This window comes from Hippichthys cyanospilos, chromosome 18 (genome assembly GCF_059441005.1).
Source record: "Hippichthys cyanospilos isolate Australia breed blue-spotted pipefish chromosome 18, RoL_Hcya_1.0, whole genome shotgun sequence".
In the NCBI taxonomy this organism is placed as follows: domain Eukaryota; kingdom Metazoa; phylum Chordata; class Actinopteri; order Syngnathiformes; family Syngnathidae; genus Hippichthys; species Hippichthys cyanospilos.
In genome coordinates, this window is record NC_142386.1 from 95,799 (window position 1) to 123,277 (window position 27,479).

At 52.9% G+C, this 27,479-nt stretch overlaps 1 protein-coding gene across 11 annotated transcripts in view; it reads right to left on the reverse strand.

Moving 5' to 3' along the window:
• Window positions 1-27,479, reverse strand: part of auts2a (activator of transcription and developmental regulator AUTS2 a) — a 129,632-nt gene that overhangs the window by 9,413 nt on the left and 92,740 nt on the right. For 10 of the 11 annotated variants that reach the window (XM_088440604.1, XM_088440610.1, XM_088440609.1 and 7 more), the window contains one exon: window positions 14,216-14,264. In XM_088440604.1, coding sequence (XP_088296730.1) covers window positions 14,216-14,264 — 49 coding nt within the window. Of the gene's footprint in view, window positions 1-14,215; window positions 14,265-15,095; window positions 15,395-27,479 lie in introns of those variants that run through there. The other variant, XM_088440612.1, reaches the window with a different exon arrangement.

The window sequence follows — 27,479 nt, forward strand, 5'->3', positions numbered from 1 at the left end:
TCTCAAACGGGCGCCTCCTCCCACTTACGAGACCATAACGATGTGGTCGACCCAGCCAAAGCAAGCGTATGGGGACTCGCCCATACCGACGACGGCGAATCGCGACAGCAACGCGGTGAGGCCAACTTCAAAATAAACCTTGGTTTACCAAATAATATAGCGGCATAAATACCGAGGTGCGTTTCGATTTTGACGTTGGTCCGGTAATGTGATTGTGAATCACTACTTCAAACCCATGGAGGGACACGAATAGGTCTTGCCTAGCGTCAGCCATGGCATAATGTTGGAGGTTACGCGGAACGATGGCTAAGACGGGGTGTCTGTCTCCAACGGAAGGCACCGTCAGACGTCGAGGGTCAGATCCGTCGCTCCGGAGGCGCAATTAGCTCTCCGTGGGCCTCAGGGAGAGCCGGCGGCAGGACGCGCTGGCGGCAGGACGCGCTGGCGGCAGGACTCGCGGGGAACGCGCCTACTGTGCCCGACCCGTTAAAAGCCTGTAGCTGACAAAGAGGTGGGGTGACCCAGTTGCTGTGAGCGGAGGGGGCCGCCTGTCACAACGGGCCTCCTCCTGACTTGTTCCTCCCTCCGTGCTGCCGCTTGCCCCGCTGGGAACAGACTGTGTGGAAACAACAATTCACCTCTTTCCGCGAGCATCCAAATGCGCGGGATTAGTTAGCCCAGCGCATTCCAATTTTGTGAACGTAAGATCACAATTCCTTGTGTTGGCAGGTTCAACCCTGTGCAGTGTCAGTACCATTTTGGAAACGTTTTCTTTCTGGCAGCATTTTAGGCAAGGGATGGCACGCTCCCGGTCGTGCGATAACAGTAGTCACGCCGTGTTGTACTTTGACACGTTGTTAGCAATTGTCTCTTCTTTCAAAGCTTTTCCGCTGACGTAAAATGCCTTCGACGTGAAAGGACCCCACCAAAGTTAAGACCGTTGCCAAGCGTCTTCCGGAACGCCTCTAATGCTCCGCTTAAGAATCGGAAGGAGACGCACCCGGACACGTTAAAGAGGTTCGGTCATCGTCGCTACTCTACTTCAGCGCGGTGGGGGTCATTTCCAGTTTCTCCCCGTCCATCTGTACTCAAAGCGCAACCCCGCTCGCTTCGCGTCCGCTTCTCTCGCAACTAGGAATAGTCTCCGACGATCTCTGTTTAAAAATGTTCCGGCCGGTCAAAAGAAGAGGTCGCCGGAAATCCCAAATTTCAAGAATCCGGCCGGCACCTTCAAAGCCCTTGAGATGCACGGCTTGTTTTGAGAATGCGCCAACATCAATTCAAAGACGGTGTGTCTAGTCTGCCCGTAATGAAGACTCCAGGGCCTGACGGGGCGGGAAAGAACAAGAGCGGCGCGCGCCGCGCCGCGCTTTTCCTCCCACAAGGGTTCATTTGTTGGTCCTCTTTATCCCTGGAAACAAATGAGATCAATTCCCGCTTGGCCCTGTGGTGTTTCTCAACATTTGGGCGCTGTTGCATTTTTAACGAGTGCTGTTTGGCGGAGCGTTACAACGGGAGGATGAGGCCTATGTGGGACCGAGGGGAAAAGCAAAGCTCCGTGTCACCGCGTGTCTCCTTCTTGACTTTGTTTCCATGACATTGTATTTCACGCTGAGGTGGTCGCGTTTGAACAAAACACGCGCGCTCCATCCGTTCTCATGGGCCATTGTGCTTCTCCCTACGTTGTGTCGAATTTGGACTGAAATGTCTTTGGCGAGTACTTGTCGTTTCGTGCGCTCTTGTCTGTCTTCGTGTCTCTGTGATCTTGAGGAACGTCATCAAGTTCCGTCCCCATTGAAAAGACAAGACACGGACGCTGCTTATTTCTGCTGGCCAAAACCAAGGCTGCGTCGGTAAGCGCTTTGCACAAACTTGGCTGGGATGCATTTTGTTCAGGGCTGATACATCAGCGAACGGGTTTGCATTATGAACAAGACTTGCGCACCAAGCTCGGCGGAACCCGGGAAAGAAGTCCCAAAAGCACTCGGGCCGTATTATCCGACGATATGAGCCGCCGCTGCAAACAAGCGAGTGATCGACACGCTCGACTCAATGAGCAACATCGCGACGTTGAAGCCATCGAGCCTCGACTATTTCAGCGTTGATTAGGCATCGCGCACTTCAACGGGGTAGAGAAAAGCGGGACGATTCCGCGGGACCTGCTACGCCCAATCGCTCATTAACGCGTCCCGGAAGGCGTACGCCGCGGCGTCGGCGCACACGACTGATATTTGACCACCGAAAAAAGCGCGGGCAAAAAGCGGGAAGATCTGAAAAACGCGAGGAGGAAAGATGAGGCGAGGAGGCCGCACGCTACGGACCGTCAGCCCACCGGCCAGGATAAAGCTCGCCGATCCTATTTCATTGTCCTCACTTGATCCGGTTCAGCCCGTATAAATGATTGACCAATAAGCCGGCGTGTTTTCAAAGCGCCACTGGAAGGACAGCAGCTGTCCTTTTGAAAAATACATTAGCAACTTGAGCCAAAAGCACTTTGCTAATGTCTGTCTTTGATGTGGGGGCGGGTGGACATGACAGCTGACACTCTGCCCTGCAGACATCTTAACAAATTGATGCTTCTAAAGACCCGCGTCACATGGCGAGCCTCCGTCTTTTGCTGCTCGCCCGTTTCTAAGTCGAGATACTGCCCCGAGCTTTTTTACCTTTCCCTTTTGAGGCATCTCCAGCGGCACGCTTCACCAAACTCAAACAAATGGAAGCGTTGGCGGAAAAGGCGCCTTTGTTGAACAAATCCTATTTCCCAGCTTTTCACTCCTTTGATTGCGTCTCCGTATGAAAAGTCAAACAACGAGCAAAGGGACCAAGACTGTTTGGTCAAGTCGAATCGATGACGCTTCGCGCTGAAAAATGATTCGCGGTCATGACTGAAGATTCCGTCCCGCGCGCCTGGGTACATTTGAACTGCAATCTATCTCTCTGCTCGGTGGGGTTTATGGATTTTGGCAGGGGAAAAAAATGAATATGCTCCAAGTCCCCAGTTACGCAGAATGTTTTGAAAAGCGTTTTTTGCGCTTTGTCTGGAAACCATTTAGCTGGCAAACTATTTCCATATCGTTTTTGACACCGTACTGCGCTTCAATCGACAGCGGTTCAGACGGCGGCATGTGGTCACCGGGGTCTTTTTGCTGAGGGGTTTGCCTTTGTTTATTGGGTTTTTTTTTTTAAGGCATTCGGAATTTGCATTCGCGGACCGACCGTTTCTGTACGGATGAGGACAATGACAAGCGGGTGCTAATTTCTGCCAGGCCTTCCTGATTTCTCCCGCGTCCTTGCGGGCGCAAAGTCGGCCGAACCGCTACGCGGCAATGCCCTACGCTCCCGAGGCGTTCGCGTCCGCCGTCGATTTCCAAAGTAGCTAAGGCGGATCCGATCGGCGGTCGTCCCGGCCTACGCGGTCCACGACAAAAACGAGTCAGACGGCCCCGACCTCGGCGGACGACGGCTCCCATCTTGCCGCGATGCGACCTGGTTTTGAGAGCCCCCGTGTTATCACGCTGCCCTCGACGCCGGGAGCGGCAGCAAACCGCCAGGCCCACCCGGGCATTCATCTCCTTGAATTTAGCTCCGGCGCGCCGCTTTCAAGAGCCTTTACACGTCAACTTTGGAAGTGATTCATCACTATGTTGCCTGCCGCGCTAAGAGCTACGAGGGACTGTTTGTATTGGCCGGGCTGTGGCTAAACGATGCACTCAAGCTGGCTGGTATCGGCTTCCAGAGAAGCTGAAATCCCGTGTCGGTAACATTATCTGCAGGAGCTTTCTCCCTGATCTCATAGCAAAAGCCTCCAGGGAATCTGCGGACTATTAGCCTCTTCATCCCCCTTCCTTATCTCAGAAGCCTTTAACAGCGTTAGCTGTTCCGAGAGCAACGCGCTCGCGTCGCGCATACTAGAAAGGCCCCCGAACGACGGACGCTCGCCCGCCGGCCTTCCCGCGCCTCCGAGCGTGTCTCCGGAGCCGCGAGGCCCGTCGGATCACGCGGCTCGGACGGAGGGTCCGGACTCCCGGGGGAAGCCAATCGGCAAAATGCGACGGGGGCCATGGAAAGGGAGGGGGCCAAATATTCTGCCCGGGAGGGCGAGTCTGCCGCGTGCGCTCTTTGGGCGAGGCTACGGCGGCTTGCTGATATTGGCTTGCGGGAACACAAAGCGCCGGTAGGGGGCAGCGGTCAAACGGCACAAGGTGAAAGGTTGTTTTTGCGAAGGATAAAAAACAGACGGACACTTCATTACGAGGTGCTGGAAAGAGCTTCGGAGTTGATAAATCCTGATCAATTCTACAACCTTCCTGGACGACCTAACACGCAAAAAATTCAAAGCCTGACACTTGCCGGGTTAGGGTTAGTGTACTAGGGCCTCTCTCGCTCTCGGCCGTAATCGAGTCGTTTAGTGCGGCGGCAACACTCTCGCAGCCCCGGTAGCTCTGATTACAGCCCACGCTTCCGCCACGGCCCCGAAGCGCGTAAGCCGCCGGCCGCTTCTGACGGCGCCCCGAACCTTTGCCCCGGCGGCATCTTTACGTGCGCGACCGCAAGCTCGGAATGGGTGTCCTATTTCCGAGTCCTCCGCTTGAGGCCCTTCAAAGAAAAGAAGACGCGGGGTGGCCATTTGTCCCGAAGATGAAGCCGTAAGCTTTCGGGTGATTTCGGCGGATCGGGCATTGAAAAGTCGTTCCAAAATCAAGTTCGATCGCCGATTCGGGGTGCTAAAAAAGAATTTGCGCCGCCATCCACCCGGGCCTACGGCAGCTGTCGCCGGCGTTTGGCGGCGGCTCGGGTTTCGCGTGGCTGCGTTCGGTCGCATCGATTGGCCAGCGGCGCTCCGTATATGTAGGTCAGCGCGATGGCGGTGAACAACTGCACGCTTTGACGCCGACAGTCTGAAACAGTTGCCGTCCGCACTGATAACTTTGTGTTCACAAATGTGCCTTTTCAGCCGGAAAATTGATATCACCGACCGATATTTGCTGGGAGTGATTTGTCTGAGATCCAATAATTCTAGAGAGGAAATTTTCATTTTAAGTTTCAGTTCAATTTTTTTTTTCGTCAAAAACCCTCAATATTTATTCCAATTATCTGGCAGGTTAGGGTCATATAAAAACAGTCCATAGCTGCAGATCTATATACTATATTAAACCCTGAGGGAAATTTTGACCCAAGCGGTTTGTTGATGTTTTTGATGCGCGATATCAAAGGAAAAGCATACAGAACAAACACTGGGCGGCTAAAACATGGTTAAAACACGACCGCCCTTCCAAACGCTTGCAAACGCCCATGATGCGTACCTCTTCAAAAGTCAGATCAAAAAGACACATCAAATGTCAGGTCTCTCTCTCTCGCTCTCTCTCTCCGCGGGGGCGGGCACGGCAAGAAAGGAGCCCCCTCGGTGCGAAGCGCCCGGGGAACGCTTGTCAGGCACAACGGAGGGTCATGCGCCGGCGTCCAAATAACAGCGGCGTGTAACAAGGGCCCCACGCCGACAAACGTGAACGGCGGCGCAAACCTCCACCCGGGGACGCGGCGGCCGCGTCGCGTCGGCTCCCAGCACGTCACGTGTACATACGCCGGCCCGGGACAGTTGGCGCGACGCCGATGAGAAGTAAGAATGCGCGGCAGAGACTGTTGGGACGAAGCTTGGGATTTTTCCCCGACCGTTATCTTCCGAAAAAGATCCCTTTTCATTTGTGTTCGTTTCAGGTGCTGGATGTCTCTGTAAGAGATTGACAAACATTTTCCTGTCAACAATCTTTGGCGTTGTCTTAGAGCACACAAAAGCAGGGCCGACTCTATTTAGTCTTTCCAGATTTGTAGGGCCCGGTATTCACATCCGCCGACAGGTATTACGAGTAGGCCCATATGCGGGACCGTTTTTTCGACCCGTTCTTTAAGGCATTTTTCCCGCTTTACGGCATCAATAACTGTCATGACCTGTGGGGTCGGCTGTGTTTATGTTGTTACGCCTCCTTCGGGCGTTTCTAGGTAATTGCTCCTATTGTTCCGTTTGCGTCAAACTGTGCTGCAACGTGTCACTAATTTGCTGCTCTGCTATTGGTCGGCGTCGCGGTGTCACTAAGATGCTAAAGGCTGGTGTGAGCGCTTACAATATCGGATTTAGGGTGTATTTTATTGCTTAATTCCAACTTGAATTAGTTAGCCAGGCGTCCCAAGACTGCTAGCGATGTTAAAGGGGAAGTAAGAAGATGATTAGTATGGAAACCAAGAAATACCAAGAAGGCTAGCCTATGCTAGGCTACCCGCGCTAGGGATGATGGCCCTACGTAGCTCGAGTCAATGTCGCTCAAAGGTAAATGGCATTTTTCCTGTATATACTTTTTTATTTAGGTTATTTATTTGGATACAATTTTGAATTTTGAATGAATATGTATAGACAATTTTGATGTTTTTACTTGCGTTGTTGATGTTTTTACACCCATTAGCTAATTAGCATAGGTTTATTGCCCGCCATACGGCCATTTCGCCTTACGATCCCAACCCCGGATTGATTTCGTACGGAGGGGTCCATTGCACCAAATTCTAGCCGCGGTAAGACTCGATTCCGGATTTCAAAATTGGTAGGTCGTGTCGGGAAGAGCGCCCGGTATAAAAACGGCGAAAATTGGCACCGTTTCAAAATACCGAAGCCCATCATACAAGTCCGTGCCGCATTTGCATTCACATGCTCATTCTGCCCTATTGTTGACTCCTCCATCTTTGACAAACACGCGTGTGCGAAAAACAATACCGGGCAACGGGTCCAGCGTCACCCTCGTTGCGGCAAATGCGGTAACGCGGGTCTACGCGTGGCCCCGTCCAACCTAGCCCTGTGCTCCACCGGCCCACTGGTAAACCGAGAGCTAATTGTGCAGCCGTTTGCTCTCTGGCAAAAGGCGGCCTTAGTGACCAAATCTTTTGAGTCTCTCCAATCGCAGTACCGGTTGTCGACAGACCGCTAATCTGGTCTGTCGACTGTAGAACCCCCCCCCTTCCCCCATCAGGCAGAGTGAGAGTAACTGGCTTGCGGCGATACGTTGAGCGACAGCTCGAGCTGACATGCAGACACCGCCGTGATTCCGCCGGGGAGAAAAGCATTTGGAAGCTTGGAAGAAGAGAAACGTGTCCCCGGAGAGTCATCAGTCTCAGGCTTCTTTCAGCGGCTTTCAAATGGAGCCAACTGCTTTTACACATCCGCACCACACATTCAAGCAGCTCGCGAGGATTACATTTACAGCCCGTGTCCATTGTAGGAGCGACTCATACCGGAGTGCTAATAGCGTGACGGCATGGATCAAATTTACAAAGATCTGGCCAAGTATCCTTTTCGCTTCTTAAGTCTTCGGATGAGGCAGAAGCTCACGTGTTCCGGCCGGGGGGAAAAAGTCGACCGAGTCCGGCAAACGGACTGTAATTTCCGCCTCGAAGCTCCGTCGGAGGCATGTTGGCGCCGCTGTTTTCTAAACAGACTTTTCTAGCAGATATACAAAGTGCTGCTACGGCGGCAAAAACGGGATTTCAAAAGTTGGGGATCATTTCAAGTTAAAACAAAGGGCGACAAAAACAATATTCAAATATTTTAACGTGGAAAAGGCACGCCGCAGCGGTCGTCTGGAGGAAAAAAGACCATCTTGACATTGAGCCCCATCGCTTGTGTTGGGGTGTCATCGTATCGCTAAAGCTTATTGATTGAGTAGTTAGCGGGCTTTCATTAAAGGCAATATTCACACGTGGACCTTTTCAAAAAAAATAAACAAATAGAACTTTCCGAAAAAGCGCCGGGGCAGAATTATCCCAGAATATAAGCTGTCGCTACGTACTATCGACGGCGGCTCGATTGCAGCTGTTTAAATATTAACCGGCGGGGGCAGTCAAACGCAAATGTAACCAGTGTGCTTGTGAAGAGGAGGAACTAAAAGAGCAAGAAAAAGAGGAAGAATAGGAAGCCATTGACCGCTCACCATAGACCGATTTCATTGGTTCCTAAAAATCCATTTGTATTGACGATAATACATAATTACTAGTTATATTCACTCTAACGCGCGTTGGGCCTTATCAGATTTTAAAATCAACTATTATGACAATTTTTTGGGGGGAAGATTTGACCGCGACAGCCCTAAGGTGTTGGGTGGCATGTCAAGAGATGTCCCATTCCCCCTTGCTCAGGTTTCAGGGCCTTTGGATAAGCCAGACACGCCGAGAAGAAACCGCTAACCCCCGTCCCTCTGTCCTTTCCAGATTTTGAGGGCCCCTCCGCAATCCAAGCGGAAACCTCAGCACGGCCACATCAACGCGCTTTCCAAAATATCGGCTCAAATTAGCCGAGGGCTTTTGGCAAGCGCGAGTGCGACGAGTCGTGCCGGCCGGGATTCGAGCTGTTTATTTGAACTGCCCCGCCATCCAAACGGTCGGCCGGCTCCCCGCTTTCTTGTCGAGCCTCGGAGATTAAGTGAGGATGGCGGAATTGTGGGGGGAACGCAACCTGATAGCCCCCTTTGGGCGGCGGCCGGCGGAGGTTTAGGTTACCGGAACAATGCGGCCCCTGTGCCGCCGGAGAAGGCGGCGGCCACGGCTGGGCGATCGGTACGCGGCAAACCCACGCGGCGCGCCGGCTTAGCCGAGTTTAGGGAAAACGCTTCCAAACGCGACTTTCCCGATTAAATGTCTCAATATGCTGACGGCTCGGCAAAACACACAATGCGTAAAGACGCAACCCACTGTTTGCTTTTGGCTCGAAAGGCCCGCAAACGCCATCCCTTCTGGGATTTTTTTTTTTTTTTTTTTTTTTTCCGCCGAGTGTTTACAGTCAAGCCTGACAGTTGATGCCGAAACCCCGAAATCAAATAGCTCCCACCGGGAGCGGCTTAATCTCTAGCAGATGGTGACAGCCCGACGGACATCGACGAGTTCGGGCAGGCTTAGGAGAAAGGCGGCTTCGCGCCGCAAAAGAAGAAGTCGATGTAGGCCAAAAAAGAAAATCCCGGGAGACTGTCGACTTACAAAGAGAAAATCTTTCAACATTTATCGTCATTAGCATTAAACGCGCGACTCTTTCTCTCCGCCGACGCTTGAGATGGCGTCGAAGGCGGGAGGCGGCGTTGCCCTATAGCCCCGGCAGCCCCTCTCGCAACTTCTGGCACTCCGGGACTAAACGTAATAGTAGCCTGTGGAAATCCGAGAAAATGTAGGTCGAGGCTAATGAAAGCCAGGCTCATGTGTATACGGAGCAGAAACACATGCAAAGGATCTGTCAAGTCCTGCTAACAAACCACCGTCGCGCTCTCTAATCCGCCCTGCGGCTCGTCAGAGCTTTATTTCTGTCCTGCATATTTATGAGAACCACAGAAAGCTTGCCCCCCCCCGCCCCCCGCCCTCCCCCTTCTCTTGCGGGAGCAATTAAATCCTTGCTTTCATCAATCCCGATCAGAGCCCTCGTGCGCCTTCTCTCTTTCGGCTTCTTTGTCTCTTTAAGAGGGGCTGTTTACACTTTCACCGCGCCGACCTTCGGCTGGGTCCGCAGACGGGAAAACGGAAAAGACTCCTCAACTCCACCTCCGCTTTAAAAGCGTTAGCAACCCTGTCCCACAGCAATCCCACGACGGCCGATCGGCTCAAAAAAATATCAACAACACGCCGCGCCGAGGCCAACTACTCTGCACGCGTGTTTGTAGTACAGCGAGCAGTACTTCCTCCGTGCCATAGGTGGCGATAGTTACCGTTCTTACCCCGCGCCGTACGTTTTGCGCAATGCGTTTCGGGATGCCAGATATCACGTCCGTAGCTTTATTTATACGCAAATAAAGGGACTGATGTTATTTTTACTCACAATGGATCTCCTCTGCCCTTCCGTCAAGATAGCCGTCATTTGCAACAGCGCGTTAAAAAAAACGAGAGAAATGTTGCCGTTCTTGGCGAAGGTGCGCATTACTAAAGTTTGGACTTTGGCCCCGCTTGTTTTTTCCGCGTCTGTGACTTCTCACTTGTCGTCCCGCGCGGCGACCGGCTAGCCAAACGACGACTCGGAGTGAAGATCGTTCCGAAGGCTCCGGCCGGAAAGGCCTTTTCCGACGCCCCGCGAGGAACTCGGGAGCCGACGGCGCGCGGCGACTTCCGACGTCGGCTCGGTGCGCGGGGGCCTTACGATAGCGTTCAAGCGTCCGCAATTTGCTCCCTAAATATTTAATGAACTGTATCAAATCTTTTCAAAGGCAATCATCCCATCGATTATTCGACCCCCGCACGCGCCCTCCCTCGCTCCCTCTTTAAGTGGCGTCATGGGAGAATAGCCGTCACCCTTGGCAAATGTGCGACGACGCATCGGGGAGGCCGTGAGCGTTAAATGTCCGGAGGCTGAAGTCCTTGACAAGGGGGAAAAAAAAGTCAAGCGCGAGACACGCGTGACAGATCAGGACTGAACGTGGGCTCGCCGGAGACCGGAGGTCCCGCCGCTATGCGCGCGCCGGCCACCGCGAGGCCTCATTAAGGAGGTCTGCTGGCTTTCCCTCTTTGGCAATGTCACCTCTGCCGCGGGGACTTAAGACCGACACGGCTGTAATTGGCCCGAACGCACCGCCGACCGGCACCGGGAATGCCCGCCTCTTGATGAGCGGGGCGCGTGTGCACGCTGATAATGCGGCGCGGACGGCGGGAGAGCGGCCGACGTCGCATCCACGGTGGCCGGCGATGCCGATGGAGAGGAAGAGGGCGGACCGCTCGCCGCTCCTACATTTCCGTAGCCTTTCCGTTCATGGCCGTCACCCCCGCTTTGACCGGAAATCAGCGAAAAATGTCACCGTTCCATACATGGGCGTTTTACATGCGCCTGCCACAACCTTAGGAACGCGCACAGATTCGATTCATACCTCAAAAAAAAAAAAAAAAATCGCATTAAGGTCAAAAAAACCCGCGCAAAGACCGTCTTGACATACGACTGAAACGCTTGTCTTGTGCACTACCAAATTGCTGATTAACAGTCGCTGGGTTTTTCTAAAACTGAACATTGAGCTTTCCAAGACAAAGGAAGGAACTTGCCAAAAAGCACCAGGGCCGTGTTATCCAAGAACCTGTCGCTACCGAGCATCTATCGCGGCTGGGTTTTAGACGTTGACATTTTAAGCAAGTGGGGGCAGTCAAGCGAGAGACATGCACCGTCCGCTTGCGGAGAAGATGACAAAGAAGAAGCAGTAGAGGACATTATCGAGCTCATGGTGAGCTCCGCGAGGTAAAGATAAACAAACCCAAGTATCCTTCCCAAGTTGAAAAACAGATGGGCGCTCGTAATTCAAGGCGGCGCCGTACTTACACAGTGCAAACGCACTCCCGACAACGTGGACTTTCCTTAGATCAAGTCCAAAAAGCAAAGGAAAGATATGTCCATTTGTGCCGTACGGTTGGAGCCCGAACGGCAAGCAAACGGACAGAGCCGCGGGGGGCGGGGGGAGACGTACAGTAAGGCCTTTGATCTCCGGAGCGGGGCCCATTTCAATGTTTGGGTTTGAGATGTTAGGCCTTTCATTTTGGCCCCATGGATTCCGGGCTCTCGGGCTTTACCGCGGCTCGTGGGAAACGGCGAGCGTTTACGGAGACTCCATGCGGCTCCCCCGCCGCTGAAATCCGCGCGTCGAGAAATGATTCGGTTAGTCTCCGACCTCTAGGCTTAAATTGAGGTCGTCTCTCGACGACCTCTTCGCGCCGCTCGGGGCGACGGGCCACGACCGACGGGGCCGCTCGACATCCTGGCTGAACACGACCTTCCGTTTCAGTCAAGCGGGCGACGACCCCGAGCCCCGGGCGACCCCGAGCCCCGGGCGACCCCGAGCCCCGGGCGACCCCCTTTTCTGGCTTGGCGTAGGTCGGAGTTTCCTTCCTGCTCGCCCTTTGTGTCTTGGAAGTGCGATGGCGCCCACCTCGCCAACCCGCTCCCAATTCCCGTTTGCAGCTGCCACGGACAGTTGGGCAAAAGACTCGCTTTTGTTCAGAGCCGCAACGACGAACGGACGACTGAGCGACTGCGCTGATGGGAACCACTTCAAAATAAAAGCGTGCCGGGAATTCGCGTCATTATATAATTGGGTAAACTCAGCTTGATTGAATTTCTATGCAAGTGGGCCTGTTTTTTTTTCCGGCGGAGCGGTAACAATCGGCGATGCCTCCCATTTTCGTCCGGAAACGGACCGATCCGGATCTATGCAAGCACAAAAAAGCTTTGAGCGTGAAGGCTTTATGGCAGGGGTGGGGGATGTAAGGAGCGGGAGGTGACCTCCTGGTGATCTCTTAGCCCCAGCCTGGAGAAAATGAGATTGTCCTTGACTGCGGCCATCCCTCACAGGGCCCAAAAGGCAAACGGTCGCGGGGTCATCTTTCCACCGCACATCAGGTCAAGTTGCGCCGACGGCGTTGATTTCTCGACACCCGAAGCGCGCAGACGCCGGAGGGCGGCGGGCGAACGGGAAGGGGGGGGTGGGGGCGGCAAAGCCACATCGGGGCTTGCGAAAGGCCGAGCTCGGAGCGGCTGATTGGCGGCCCGATTGCTGCTCCCCGTCGCCGGAAACGGCAGCATCGAGTACAGACGCCGCATATCTCCAAAAGAACCGACCTCGCGCCGTAGCGGGACCGCGGCTGCGGGACACCTCGGGGGGCTGACATCTTTGGAAGCTTCAACTGAAATTAGGAGATGAAATAATTCGGCGCCGGCCGTTTGGCGCTTGGCAAAGTCCAGGAAGCCTGCGTGAGAATTCGTAAGCCATGCAAACGCTTGGACGTTTTGCAGCAATCAAATGCAAAATTGGGGGTTCATCAGGAAGGCTCATCTTTAATGGAGTCGGGGACAAGTCAAGTACATCCCACCTCACAAACAAACCCGTCGGACCCATCGTTTTTTCCCAAGTGTGGGCCGGCACTAAATGAATGAGGTACCGCGGCGATGGACCGCTCCCGCTCGGCACTGATCTCGAGTTACTTGGGCGCTTAAGTGCTCCTTTACCTAAAGTCATCAATGACTTGATTCATTCAGCGGCGGTTATTCGGAGTTTTGGGCCTTCCGGCCAGAAGGAAAGGAAAGTACGAGCGTCCGCTTCTAGCCAAACGTCGATCGCGGCACCGGTGACTATTTTTCCACGGCGAGCGCGTAGTTCGCGCTGCGCTTTCCGTCCTCGATGCTAACCCCTCCCACCGGCATCAAAACACCAAGGCCGAGCTCTTCCCTCCGCACCCGGATTCTTTTGGCGAGAGGCGTTCCCGTGCGGAGAGGGAGGAGGAAAGGCCGGCCGGCCGGGATGAAAAGGGAGCGTTTGGATGGAAACGGGAGGGGGCAAGAGAGTGGGCGCGCGGCATGAAATACCGCTATTTGGTGGAGCCTTTCCCCCGCTCGGGTCCTTTCGCAGAAAGGCAAAGAGGGTGGCCTTCTGTTGATTTTAGCGGCACAAAGGAGGCCCTAATCCTTTCGAGGGAACCCCGTCGCTCTATGGCGAAGCAGGTTCAAAAGGAAGCCCCCCCCCCCCCCCCCCCCCCCGCACCCCCCTTCTTCAACGCGAATGCCACAAATCAAGCCCGGGAGGGAATCGAAGGCCAGAATGTGGCAAACGCGCCGAGGAAAAACGCCGGAGGATACGTTTGCGACAGAGGGGGTGGTAAAAGGACGCGTTAGCGGCGGCCGGTCCTACAGGGGTCGCGACCTTCGTACTGAAGCGTCCCCTCCGGCCCTAACCCCCCACCACCGCCACATTAAACAGGAAGGTACACTCAGGAGGGGACACCTCCATTAGCCCCGAGCCAGAGAAAATGAGTCCGCTTTTAACAGCAAATTAGCGACTTGATAATGAGGTCACATGTGGCGTGAGCACACCCGGGCCAGAAATAGACGCCTTTGACGCCCTTGTCTCGCTCTCCGACAACATCTTCCTCCACTAACCCAGCAGCCCGCCGCTTAGCGCGCTTGCCGTAACCTTGCGAAGGGGCTCGCTTAATTGCACGGCGACAAAAGCCCCGAGACGGACGCCGTGACATTTCCGCGCAATGGGGGCGATTCGACGGCAATTCCAAAAAGAAAATTCAAGACGCGTACGTCATACTGCCAAACGTGGCTTCGGCACAATTGCATGGCAATTTCAACAGCGGAAAAGAAAAAAAGACATCAAAAAGACACCTGCGCCCTTCCCCTGCTCGCAAACGTGGCTTCGGCACAAAAATCCAATCAAAATGCACATACCTTTAAGTGCAGTTGTGCTGAAAAATGTCTCTGAGCTGGCATCAGAAACCTACAAGAGAAAATACATGTCATCATCTTATGTATGCAATTGTTATATCGATATTTATTTTCAGGACGGCAAAAAATTCAACAAAAGAGAAACACGCGGAAAAAGTCACGATTGCGCGTCTGCGGAATGGATTTCTCCCAACGTTGTTGTGTGATGACAACAAAGGCACGGCATTCTATTGCAGATACGAGCTCTTCTCTTTCAGCAGCGGTCACTTAGCTAACGAATACGTTTAAACGGCAACAATCCGAGGATTTGACGACGCAAACAAAGAAAGCGACCCGCAAATTCGACGAGCACACGGACGCAAGACAACGTCGACAAAACGCGGGCTTCTTCTGTCCGCGTGGGGGCGTCAAACGGATCTTCGTTCGCGGCCGCTTGGTGGCACTGTTGCTCCGCCGCGTCTTTTCAGCCCGAATGCGATATGCGGCTAAGGGATTTCGAGATAGATAATAAAAGAGGGCGCATCTTAAATGTCAAATCCGGGATTCGAAGGGGCTTTTGCCGCGCGAGGTTATTGTCGTTCGGAGCGCCGCCACGATTTGATCAACACCCACCCGAGTGAAACCTTGCTCGTGTGGAAACGTAATTCGATAAAAATATCAACTCCCTCGTTAAAAAACAAAAACAAAACGGCTCGTGCCGTTCTCGTTGGAATTTCGAGAAATCCTTTCAGGAACGCGCCTTTTCAACGACTTTTACAGAGAAGCATAAAAAAACAAATCCCGAGACTATTCATTCCCAGGCGGACCAAACGGTCATGCACGGAAAATAAGCAGACGACACTTGCACCACCGCGCAAGCGAAGCAAGAAGAAGAAGCGAGTACCTCGCCGTACCTCGAATGCCGCCGATGAAAACAAGTTGTTTCGCCGAACGCTTCGCTTGCGTTCGCATTTTTACGCGGTATAATCCACACGGGCGACGGGCGGCGAGCTCTATTCCGTTTGCATGGAGGACGGCCGTGCAAAAAAAGATGATGGAGGAGGAGGAGGATTCCGAAAAAGAAGAAGAAAAAGGGCGACTGCGCTGCGCCTTCCGGACAAAGGGAAGCATGCGTCGCGAGAAGGCGGCTCGCGCAAGGCGGAAGGCAGGAATCCTCGCTCGGGGTCTCCGGGATATCCAAAAGAGGTCAAAAGAACCGGATCCGGGCGGCTTTTGCGCGAGGCGACAAATCCGACGGGGCGCGCGAGGAAAAGGGGCGCTGAAAAGGCGCGCAGGCGAAGCCCGCTGATTTTCTCGCTTTCATCGCACACGCCTCTCCGCAGCCGATCCAAAGCGAGCACGCGAACTCTCGCTCGTCCGGCGAGCGGCTGGCGGCGTTGCCTTCGCGGACGCTCGGGAACGCCCACTTCCGGATCGAGAGGAGCTTGGCCGCGTCGCGTCCTTGCCTTTTGCGTAAAACGGCGAGAGACCCCCCCCCCCCCCAAAAAAAAAAAAAAAAAAAAACGAGGAGAGCTGAGCAAGCCGAGAGAGAGAGAGAGAGAGAGAGAGCGCGCGAGGGCGAGGGGGGAGGCGGCAGAAAGATGTGCTTTCTTCCACCCTAGACCGCTCCAGATGATGTCAGACACTAATGAATTCCCCAGAAGGCTGCTGCGGCTACCAAGAGGGGAAGAAAAACAAGGCGAGCGGCCCGCTCGGTCGGACCCGCTCCCACTACGCGAAAAGCGCTTGAGGTCGTTGGACCTTCCGCGTGAGCCCACCCGGACGAGCCCCTCCAGCCGCCGCTCCACACGGGCTGCAATCATGTGCTGATTCGGGACAGAAACGGTATGCTAACACAAAAAAAAAAAGACTTTACAATGTACTGGAGATCCTTTACTTTCATTTCATTTTTGGACGCCAACAAAATGTACCTAAGCTAAATGGCCAGCAATCGGAATTAGCGTTGAGTATGCTAGCGATTACATTTAAGGTCAACGGTCACTGGCATCTATTTCGCACAAACGTAATGTTCTATTTTCATCACGCATGTAATAGTGTCCTTAAGTTATTTACCGATGATGCATCAACAATGTTCGGGGAGTAAACCTCAGTGCGGACCTTCCTGTTAGCCGCTATCAGGTCAATAACTTCCTGTTCTTCTTCTTAATGAGCAGAGCGGGCAACTTTTGCGCTCGTTGGTGGCGAAGGGTTATATTGGCGGATGATACGGCCCTAGCGTCAATCAATCGCCGGAGTGCGTCAAGATGGTCTTTGCATATGTTTTGGTTTTCATAGCACTGCTGTATGCCTCTTCCTCTTTGCAATCATCGCACAGGATTTTTCTCGTTTTTTTTCCAGACTTGTGACGTCCGCCTTTTTCGTACGTGCGTGAGGCGGAGGGGGTAACAGAGTGCGGAATAACACAATTCAAAGCCAGTATATGTAGCGCGTGGACAATGTGGACCATAAACACTCTCCGTTGACGTCGAAAGATTTATTTGCATTTACATGCAAACTTGCCGTCTTTCCAGTTCACCCTTGCAATAATTTCCTACCCATGATGAATGCGGTACGATTTTTTTCCGAAATGATGTTTTACAGTCATTTCATCCGACCTTATCTCCCAAAGCCCGAGCCGGTTCGTCGACGACAAGCGTCTCTAATCTCCACTCCCCCCCGACAAGCGGCGCTGACAGGCCCTTTCTTCCCAATTCCTCAGACGCGCAGCCAGACATAAATTAATCTGTCACTCACTGCTATTATTAATGTGGGGAGGACACACGGCCGCGCGAGCAAACGCACACGCGTACGCGAAAAGACAAGTACTGTACGCCCAGCCTTCAGACCCCAACGGGGACACCGACACATGCCAAAAGTAGAAATCCGCCGCCGGAGAGCGCGACGTCTCCTTTATTCCGCTGTCTCAATCGGATGCGCTATTCTGACAAGTTACATTTTCTTTAATGATCCGAACAAACAAAACTACTTTGAGTTTTACTATAACTCATTTAAAACAAGCCGTTTTTAGCCACGACCATTTATTTTCATAATTATATATATATATATATACATTCAACTTTGAATTAAGCATACATTCAAGTTTGAATTCAAATGCACGATAAACACGGTTTTGTAACCACTCGCGAACGAACAAAGCTTTACCGTTCCGCCATTTTGAAAGGAGTGAGGCCGACCAATAGCAGACCAGCAACAGAAAATAAGTGTGATTACCTAAAAACGCCTGCAGGCGGAGACAAAACAACACAAATACAGCCAACCCCCGAGGGTCACGACGGTTGTTTTTGTCGCAAAGTGGGGAAAATACCTCAAAGGGGGATGAAAAAACTCAGTATTCCATATCGGAACATGAAAAAAACCTAAGCCACTGGAGATTCATTATTGTGTGAACATTTTGCACACAACTGAAAATGATTTTTGAAAGCAACGGCTTTTAAATGTTGGGTTTATGACTTAGATTAAAACAAGGTAAAAAATCATCCGCAATCCTTGCGGGATTGAATGTCTGGACTTTTAAAAATCGTAAAATCACATCTTTTTCGTTAAATGACTTAACTGAAAATAATTGTCTAATTTGTATTTATTTACTTTTTTTTACAAGGGATGGATCAACGAGAAGGTGCTTTGATCTGTAATCGTGTTGCTCACGTGTGAAGGATTGTCTAATTCAAAGCCGATACTTCTCAAAAGCCCAACCTTTGCGTGTTTGTGTGTGAGTGTGTGTGTGCGTGTGTGCGCGTGGAGAAAAAAAAAAAGCTCAAAAAAAAAGATAGGGGACTCACATGGTTGTCAGCCAGGGAAGTAGGGGGAAAGTATTCGTTCCGCTTGTTAAAAGCCTTTGGAGACAGTCTTATCTGCTTACGGGGCCGCGGTCTACGAAAGCAAGCCAGCGCTGCGGGGGTTCAAGATAAATGGCCCGATCGATGGCGGACATGATCCGGGTCCGGTAGGCAATAATCAGATGGGGTTGAGGTTGTGGGCGCAGAAAGTGCTCGGCTGTCAGCGGAAACAAACCTACTTCGCTGCCCATCGGGGTAATGTCACCGCCGTGGGACGGGCGAGAAAATTGCTTCAACCTTGGCTTGCTTAAAGACTTTGGCCCCCATCACGCCGAATCCCCCGAGGCGCTCTGCCCGCCTCGCCGCAAGAGAGCCTTTTGCCTAAATTGCTGCGGACCGCAGGCAGGCGACGGAGCGGGACGTCGTCCGTCATTTGGGACCGGTCAGCGGTTCCGTCCCCTGTCTGGCCCGCAAGCGTACGGCGTCAGGCGTAACGGGCGCCCTTTTCATCTCGTATTTAATGAGGGACTCGCGAAGCCGAGGCATTATTATTTTAGAGGCCGTTACTCTTGGTCGGTGTGTAGACGCGTTCCCAATGCGACAGGCTCGACGTTTTTCTGACACGTACACAAAAAAGGTCTGGCCTTGTCTGGGCCTCGACCTTCCAACTTACAATCTCGATCGCGTCCCGGTGGAGTCGCCAACTACGCACGCTTCAAACATAAGCGGCCAATTCAAGCACCGCGGCCGAGGCACGGTTGCAGGCCCATTAAAAGTCGGGTTGCCTTTATAAATAGAGCTGTTGGCAAAACGCAACTCCCGCAGGCATTCGTGCGTGGTAACTATCACATGAACCTTCTCAAACTGCTCGGCAGCGGTGCTCCCGGCGAGCACCGCGTCAGGATAGGAACACAAGTAAGACTCGGTCATATCGCTTGTGTCTTCCTTATGTTATACGTTATGATAGTAAGGACTATTATTACTGTATAGTCGAGACTATGGATGAGTCAAATTTTCGCCCAATACCAAAATATTGGATATCTGCAGCCCCGCTGGCAAGAAGTGAGAACGATAAAGCTCTTTGCGCCCGACCCCGGTCTTCCTCTCGCAGGATAATGGTATTCAGAGAGAAACGTCGTTCAGTGCACCAAAACCTCCAAAGCACTTTCATTTTTTTCTTTTCTAATCCGCGCGTCGTTCCCTCTGTAGGGAGCGTTCAAAAACCGCTGCGCCGGAACCTCCGCCCCCACCCCACGGGGCGTCGTTTTAATACCAACTAAGCGCGACCGTGCTGGCCGGGATATTATTTTCCCTTTTTTCTTTCTTTTCTCTCAGAGGCGCAAAGGGGGCCGGAGGACAAGGGGAGACGGCGCGATAAAGAAGCAGGAACCGGAGGGGTAGAGAGCGGAGAAGAAAACGACACGGGAGGAGACGGAGGAGAGTGAGACAGGACGGACGAGAACCCAAAGAGGGTGGCGGCGGGGAAGAGAAAGCCTGCTGTGTCTTTCAAAAAGGAACGACTACAGGAAAGCATTGGGGAAATGGCCGCCGAGACCTTCTATGGAAAGCCGCCCGACCCCCTCCGGACCCCCTGGGCAACGCCCGGCCGGAGCGGCCGGCGCAGGCGAAGAAGGGATTAGGCCTCTGAACGGCTCTGTCAAGACCATTCTGTCAGGCGTCGGAAGAGACAGGCCTCGTCATCCCACGGCTCCCACGCGATGGTCCCCGGGGGGGCACGCGAGATGGGCCGTGGACATGGAAAGCCTCCCCCCTCCCGCCCTCGCTCTTTTCCGTTCACGTACGCCCCCCTTGTATCACATCGGACCCCCGCCGGCCATCGAGGGCTACCTAATTGTATTTTGCAGGGCTTGAGCAAAATAAGGAAATTCGACCGCCAACAGTAAACTCCCTGGGAGGGCCGACACAAAACGGTACGGTCGGGATAAACGCTTTCAGCCCCGCGTCAAAACGAATGGGGTGTGTGAGCGTGGCCGTGATGGAGGATCATTCGACAGGAGGTTTTTACCACGTCAAAGTACACGGAGTTCTTCCTGGAATCCGTATTTCATTTCTGCCGCCTATTTCTAGCCGTCTGCCACACTAGAACGCACGAGACCAGCCGGCCACGGGGAAGAGCGCTTTACGAGCGCGCGTCTGGAGATGGGAAGCAAAAATTCCCATTTTTCCCCCGATGGCAGGAGAGCGAGTCGATGATTTGTGACCTACATGCGAAGCTGGTTGCGGGCCAGACACCCGGACTGCAGGGGGTCTGTCTATTGACAAGCGCGAGAGGCCTCTTGCGCTTTGAAGCCCCATATATGTAAATATTTCATGACCGCCTCAACTCCAGACCCTTTTATCTGATTTGCGCTCTGGCCCGTGGCTGTCTTTCATTAATAGCGCAGCGCCAGGAGTTGGCGTCTATCTAATGTCCCCGTCAAGCAGGCGCATCAGAAGGAGCGCATCCCAGCACCCAGGCCCTGCCGGCACCATCTGGAAGACGATCTCACTAAACACTCGTAACAATTACGACAATTACAGATAAGCCGGAGCGTGTCAAAGCTCAACATGATGTTTACGATGATTAGCATGCGGCGTTATCAGCGAGGGTCGGTAATCAGCGCTTGCGCCTGACGCCTCGCAAGTTCGCCGATCTCTTTATCCGTCGCAATCGAGGAAAGGCCGTCCGAAGACAAACCTGCGCTCAGTTGTCCCGTTTTGCCAGTGGCTCACAGCCTCGCTACGGCAAAGCTCTGATCGCAGCGCAATCTCACAAAATAAGAGCGTCAGAGCTGACTACTACTACTACTACTACTACCGGAGTGTAGCAATACCATTAGTATTATTTGAAGAATGGCAGCGAAAACAAAAGTCGGAGCAGGCCACGATAAGCGCTATTGTTATTCGTATCCGGCTTATTCCTGCGCTATCGCACCTGGCGGGTGTGTGAAGACCGCATCAGTTCAAAGTCCTCTGCAAATGTGCCCATTGGAAGACGGGACGCCAAAAAACAGGTTATTAGCAAGCGGTCGATTTTTCCCGAGCGGTTGTGCGTAACAGGACCGACTCTTTGAGCCGTACTATGGGCGGGAAAATCCTCTCCGGCGCGGATAAGAGCAGTGCCACTAGCCAAAGGAAAAAGACTTGCGGTTTCGAGCCTTTCCGAGCGCAAGTGCGAAAGCGCTCGAGCCACTCTTGTCATACAAAAGCCCGGTCTGTCAACTGGAAGTGCTTCTCCCGGGGAAGAGGAGCTTAGAGTGGACCGGTAGATTTCCACACGGGCGCGCGCTGCCACGGAAAAGGGAACCGGTGTGAAAGCGCGGACGTGAGCCCGGCGACTGAGAAATAAGGCCCCGCTTGTCTGCATGCAATAGAGATGCCTTTGAGAACATACGACACGGGCCCGCGGGACACATTCCACCGCAAACTCTGAACCGCCGTCGCACTCCGGCTCCTAAATGTGCACATTGTCGGCCGACTGACAGCGGCGCATTCACCGAGAGACTCGTTCGGTGGACGCAGAGTCGCAGATGGTGCGCCCTCTCTCCCGATATATAATGTATACATTTTACTGGATCATGTCTGCACGAGGGCTGGGAGGAAATCAACCGAGTCAAGAGTATAGACGATGTCTCCTATTAGGACAGCGGCTCGGTTTGTAATCGTTTACGTGACTGTCAAAGCGGGGCGCCACACGAGGCCACCGGGGCTCAGGGCCACCTTGTGAACTACCATTGATAAGCTTGGTTGTCCGTGTAATGTTTGCCAACAACGAGATGATCTGGGACACCCACCCGCACGCGCAAAGCCTGTAAGAGGATTTGCGCCCCGTCAACAGATAGGCTCATCCAGCGAGAACGCGCCGCGTCCGGACGCATTTGCGCGTTACTCCTGAAGGAATCTTGCGAGAAGTCTCGTATTTGGGGAGAGGGGGGCTCGGATTATTTTTATGCGCGCAAATGGCAGCTCAGGCGATCCAATCTTTTGTGGAGTCCTTACTGTGGTAAGTCCTAAAGTGGTTGGTGCCTGATGTGGCAGTCAAATCTGTTGGGGGGCACTCCGGCTGAAGGAGGAGTCCTGTTGGCTCAGGCTGTCGCCGAGGCAAAAAGCGAAGGTAGGAAGACTTTGGCAACCAAGGGGAAACGACGACACAACAGAAAGTCTGCGTATGGGGAACCGGTGAGATCCCTTCAGTAACTTGATTGTGGGAATATTTCCAACACTTACAGTAGAGAACTCTTAAGGTGGACTCTCGCGCGGAAAGGAGTTCTTGGCGAAAGGAGCGGGGGCTGTCGGCTGATAAGTTTGCTCCGCCGGCCGGCCGCATCGTTACAGTATATGACAACGGCGGGCGGGCGGGCGGGCGCTTGGCCGGTCCTCCGCAAAGAGTTCACTGACGCTTTGAGCGCGGATATCAGAGAAGTGCCTTTTAGTCCCGCTCGACGGAGCCCGGGCTCCGACCCGTTGAAAGGCTGCCCTCCGCCGGGCCGGAGAGGCCTACCGACGCTTGACGTCTGCTGCGCTTGCGCTCCGGGCGCAACGGCACCCGACGCCGTTCATGAATTCACACGGGGAAACGCCGGCATGAGGATGTGAGATTGCAGTCGCCACCTTTTCCTACGCCGGGCCATATGCTCGAACTGGATATACATCCGCGCTAAAAATATCCGGAAGGACGATTAAATCACACCGCCGCGCTTCTGTACGGTCTGGAACACATACAGTACATATCCACGCATACGGTACATATCCGCACGCAACCTCGTCGCCCGCAGGAGCTGCGACCCCCCCCGAGGCGACGGAAGTGTCAAAACAACATATTGGCGTGGCTTCTATTGCGCTCCTGTTTCCTTGTTCATTTCCGCCAAGAAGACCGGATGGCGTCTAATGCATTTTTCAAGAGTTCCTCCAAAAACACCTTGTTCCTCCACATTAAAAAGCAATTTCGCACTCTCAGGATTAAAAGTACATGAATTGAAGGCTACGCTTCGCCAGGACATGAAAAATTGAGCGGGCTCCTCATATTAACCAGGTTGAGCGCTACGCGTAGCGTTTAGCCCCACCAAATTGAATCTTTAAGCACGACCAATTCATCCGCCGGAAAGCCGCGCGATCTTACCGCCGCGCTGCCGAAAACACGTTAGCTTGATGGCAGATGAAGCCGCGCGCCAATACGCTGTGTACGTCAATAGCCAAAAATTCAACCGAACTGTGCGTTTTATAGCGAACCTTTTCCGGGGACTGAAACAACATTTTTTCTTCAAGGATAATATGGCGTTATTGACAAGTATCATTCATATTACTGTGGTTATTTTTGGTTCATCCCTGGCTATCGACGGTCGTACGGGTGGGTCCCCGATGTTAACTTGGCCATCAAATAATTCCCATTTGCAAGCGTTCAGGAATGAAAACCCGGTGCGGATCGACAGTGATTTTTGGCCTCCTGGTCAAGTCAAGTTTATTTGTGTAGCTCTGAATCACAGCGGTGCTTCACGTGCAAAAAAGAAGTCATGGAGAACATCTGAAATACACGACAGGTAAACAAAGCTCCCAGAAGGGGAAGGAAAAAGTCAAAAAGGCCATCCGGGGAAAACAAGAAACCTTCAGAAGGGAGCGCAGGTGGGAGGAGCCCCCTTCCAGTCTCGACGGGTTGCACTGGATGCCGAGCGCTAAAAATAACCCATAATTAGGCAGGACGTGTCCAGTACACGGATGCCTTGACAGCGGTGGTTTTGAAACGCTTTTTGTTAGATGTGTCTAGATAGCCCGAATCCGGTTGAAATTGTCACCAATCGAGCGGAAACTGGCACTCGCAAATGAACCGCTGTCCCAAAAGCGCTCATTTTCAGGTCATCAATGTGCAAATGTATGGATTCGGAACGTGAAAGAAATACAAAAATTGAATACGCTCGATCCTTTGGGTGATCTAGCCGATCGGAAACGCAATGTGCTGGCGGCGCATGCGGAGGTGAGTCTCCATTTCATTTTTCTTCAGCCTCATTTCAGAAGACATTTTTGGGAAGGAGAAAATGTGGAGTAAGTCTAGTCAGTATAATTAAATGCCGCTGTGCTTCACAACACCCACACACACGCACAAAGGCAGAACAGATGGGAGCGCTTTTACCGGGGTGTTCCATATTTTTCAACCGTCAGATCACCTCCTTTTTCTTTCTTCACAACCTTTGAAAGGCACCCACCTGCAACGTGAGCAACCTAGGAAGCGTATGAGTTAACTGACCGCAATCTCACCAAGTGTGTAATCGCAAATGCGCAGCCATCAATCAATTCCATTCAATGAGAAAAGAGGGTTAATAAAGTCCAGATTTGCTTTCCGAGCACTTGAGCTCCGCCTCCACCTTGAAGGGCGACGCGCTAAAGCCGGTCCGGCTCTCCCGTCGCGTGCCTCAGATTAGGAGCGCGCTACAGCAAACGCCTGATCATGCAATCAAGCGGCTTTGAAGCTTGATGATTCTCCAGTGCCTGCCGTAATGAGGAGAAAATGAAAGCGTTCCCTCGGCGTCTGCCCATCTGTCGACAAGGACGGCTTCAACAAAACGAAAATGATCGGGACCTATACCGGCTTTATCGTACCACGCGCGCTTGATGTAGTACTCCTCCGCGCCGTAGGCGGCGATAGTCACCGTTCCTACCGCGCGGTGCGCGTTCGGCCCGGTACGAAACACGCGCGCGTCGGGAGGAAACTAATTCCATTTTATTCATCCTAAGTTTCCAAATCAATCAAGTTTTCAAATGGTCTTTTTTTTTTTAAACAAAATCCAGCGATGACCTGAAAATACTCCACGTCAGGCCCTAACTGTAATTGAAATGAATTCAACCATAAAGTCCTAGCGACGTGCAAACTTGTGATAACTGTTGTCGATTGTACCGATTTATGTTCGGCACGGCTCTTACACCAAAGCGCTAAATGTTTTGCCCTGTGTTTGTGCATAATGCGGGCGGTGCATCCTTGAAGCTGTTTTGCAGTTTTCGTTTGAGCCTGTCCCCCCCCCCCCCCGAGTCGAGGTCACCTTAGATAATATCTCCCGGTTCAGCAATAAGCATCTTTGTGACTTTTCTGACCGCGCGGTTGCTCCACCTGCGCACGCAACCCGCACAAGATCTTAAACCTTGCGTTCCGAGTTGAGGAAAACAGATCCGGTCCCGTCACGTCTTTGACCCGCCGGCACTGAGGCGCGACCCTCTGCCTCTCCGTCTGATCGATGGACGGCCCGTGTCAATTTAACCGTTGACCTGAGATGATTTGGCTGACGCCTAACAGGAGGCGGCGGGAGGGATGCCCGAGATGGATACAGGCGCTTGCTCCGAGTTTGTTTTGCTGGCTGAACGGGAAAGGCTCCTAAGAAGTGGCGCTTTCAAGAAGACACGTGGCGCTGTTCAGCCAACACGGAGCGACATTCACTATCACGTCGTCACACAGATCGGTGAACGCTTTTCTGCTAAGAATGACGCTATTTGGTATGCATGCATGCCGCTCGTCCTTGTACGTAAAAATCTGCAACGGCGTCTCTACTTTTTTGCACTTCTATGCATTGCACTGTATGCGAAGGGCCGAGCGAAGCGCAAGGGTTCGCTTCAGACGCTTTCAACTGAAGTAAAAAGAGCGGCCGAGACACGGCGATACAGTGGCGTTTGCCGCGATCTTTTCAGCGTATCCCGCAGGGCCTAATGTGAATTCGATGACATCTACGTTACTAAGCGACCAGCACTCAGGGAAAATGGCTCCCCCGTGTCATCGCTGAGCACCACTTCACAGCACTTCGCCGGCACTAAGAGGAAAAAGACGAGGAAAAAGGCGAGGAAAAAGACGAGAACCGGGCCGGAGCTGGAAAGGACGTGCCAAGCTCAAGCTTTGTCTCTTCCCGTTTCGAGCGGCGGCAGATAGACCGGAGGCGAGAAGTCGCAGGCCGCAGTCGGCAACTGAACGCGACCGATCTGACGAGCCGTCCCCTTCCACGCATCCTTCTCTTCGCACCGGCTGCACGTACAACGAGAAACTCATGATAGGACCGCGCGTGTGACAGCGTCATCTGCGCGCGGAAACATTCGTTTGGCCAAAAATGATACATTGAGGTCGGGTGACCGATTGGCAGCCTCCAGCTCTCGCGGATTTCGCCGGCCCCGTTGTTCTGTCGTCCCAGATAGCGTTTAGCGTTAGCTAACAAACGCCGGTTACCACGTCGGTTAGCGGTGGCTCTTCTGATGACGAGTCGCTGAAGAGAATTTATTGCATTTCTCATTTTCAGCAAACTTGCCGTCTCCTCGTTTGTAAATTGAAAGTCTGTTACCCCAAAGGCAAACAAAGGATTCCATGTTAAGTGTGGCATTGTTTAGCGGGAAGAGGTGAGAACCGGGGAGGGATGTTGTGCCGATTCCGCGGATTGAAATTATGATGACGATATCTCGTAGCGGAAATGATTTGATTAGCGCTTTCGGGTTTACGCCGGAAAGTGGATGCGTACCGAATGACTGCGGAGAGGCGAGGTGAGACGGGGTCCCTAATTGCTGGAACGGCACCTTGGGACTTGATGATTTGTGCTCGACGCGAACACTGAGAAGTGATAATTAAGCCAGGAAAAGAAAGACACGTACGGCCGCGCGCATTTGTGGCTTTGCTTGATACCGGCACGAAGGCAAAGCACATTTGCAGAAATGCGTGTGACGACACAGAGGTGCGGGCGGGCGGGGGGGGGGGGGGGGGGGGACCGTTCCGATAAGTCAACGCGCAAAAGGGAGCAGGCGACAGCAATAGTTATCGACGTCTCGCTGATAAGACTGTAGAAATGCATTAGCCCTAATTGGCCCATAAAGAGTGAACAGAAAGTCAATGTACTGTTCCGAGGCCTTCAATTACCCAAACGGATGTTCGCAGAACTCCTTTTTTGTCGCTAGAATCGCCGGCATCTGTCATCAACCTCCTCTGTGGAAGGACAGGAGGATGGACGCCTGCGTTGTCGTCCGCTGTACCGAAGCCCTTCCATGAAAGCGTTTCTTTTCGCCGATGATATATCGTAAGGAAGCCGAGAAAGTACAAAAAGAACGGCACCGTTTCATTTTGACAGCGCCGTCGCTCGCTCTTCGCGCGGTCTTCGGAAGTTGAAGATGCCGTCGGCGCCTTTGGTAACGCGCGACGAGAGTTCTTTGGAGATTAGAAGGAAACGCTCAGAGGAGCGCCGTAAATGACAGGCGCGTTCACCCGAGCTCCAACTTCCTCGAAACAAATTCACCGCGGGCTTTTGTGACGGGACGCGATCCGGAGTGTCTGTACACGGCGCCGAACAAGCTGCCGGCGCGAGCGGAGATCCGCTCTGACGTTTGGCCGCCGTTTTGACAGACGGTAAGCGGAGGTATGCGAGCCCGAGTGCCGAGCGCGGAGCCCGAGATTATTCCTAACAAAGCCAATTAATCAGAGCTTTTGACAAGTTGTTCTAATTGGAAAGCGTAGTCAATTCGCTCCAGAGCTAGCGTCTAAA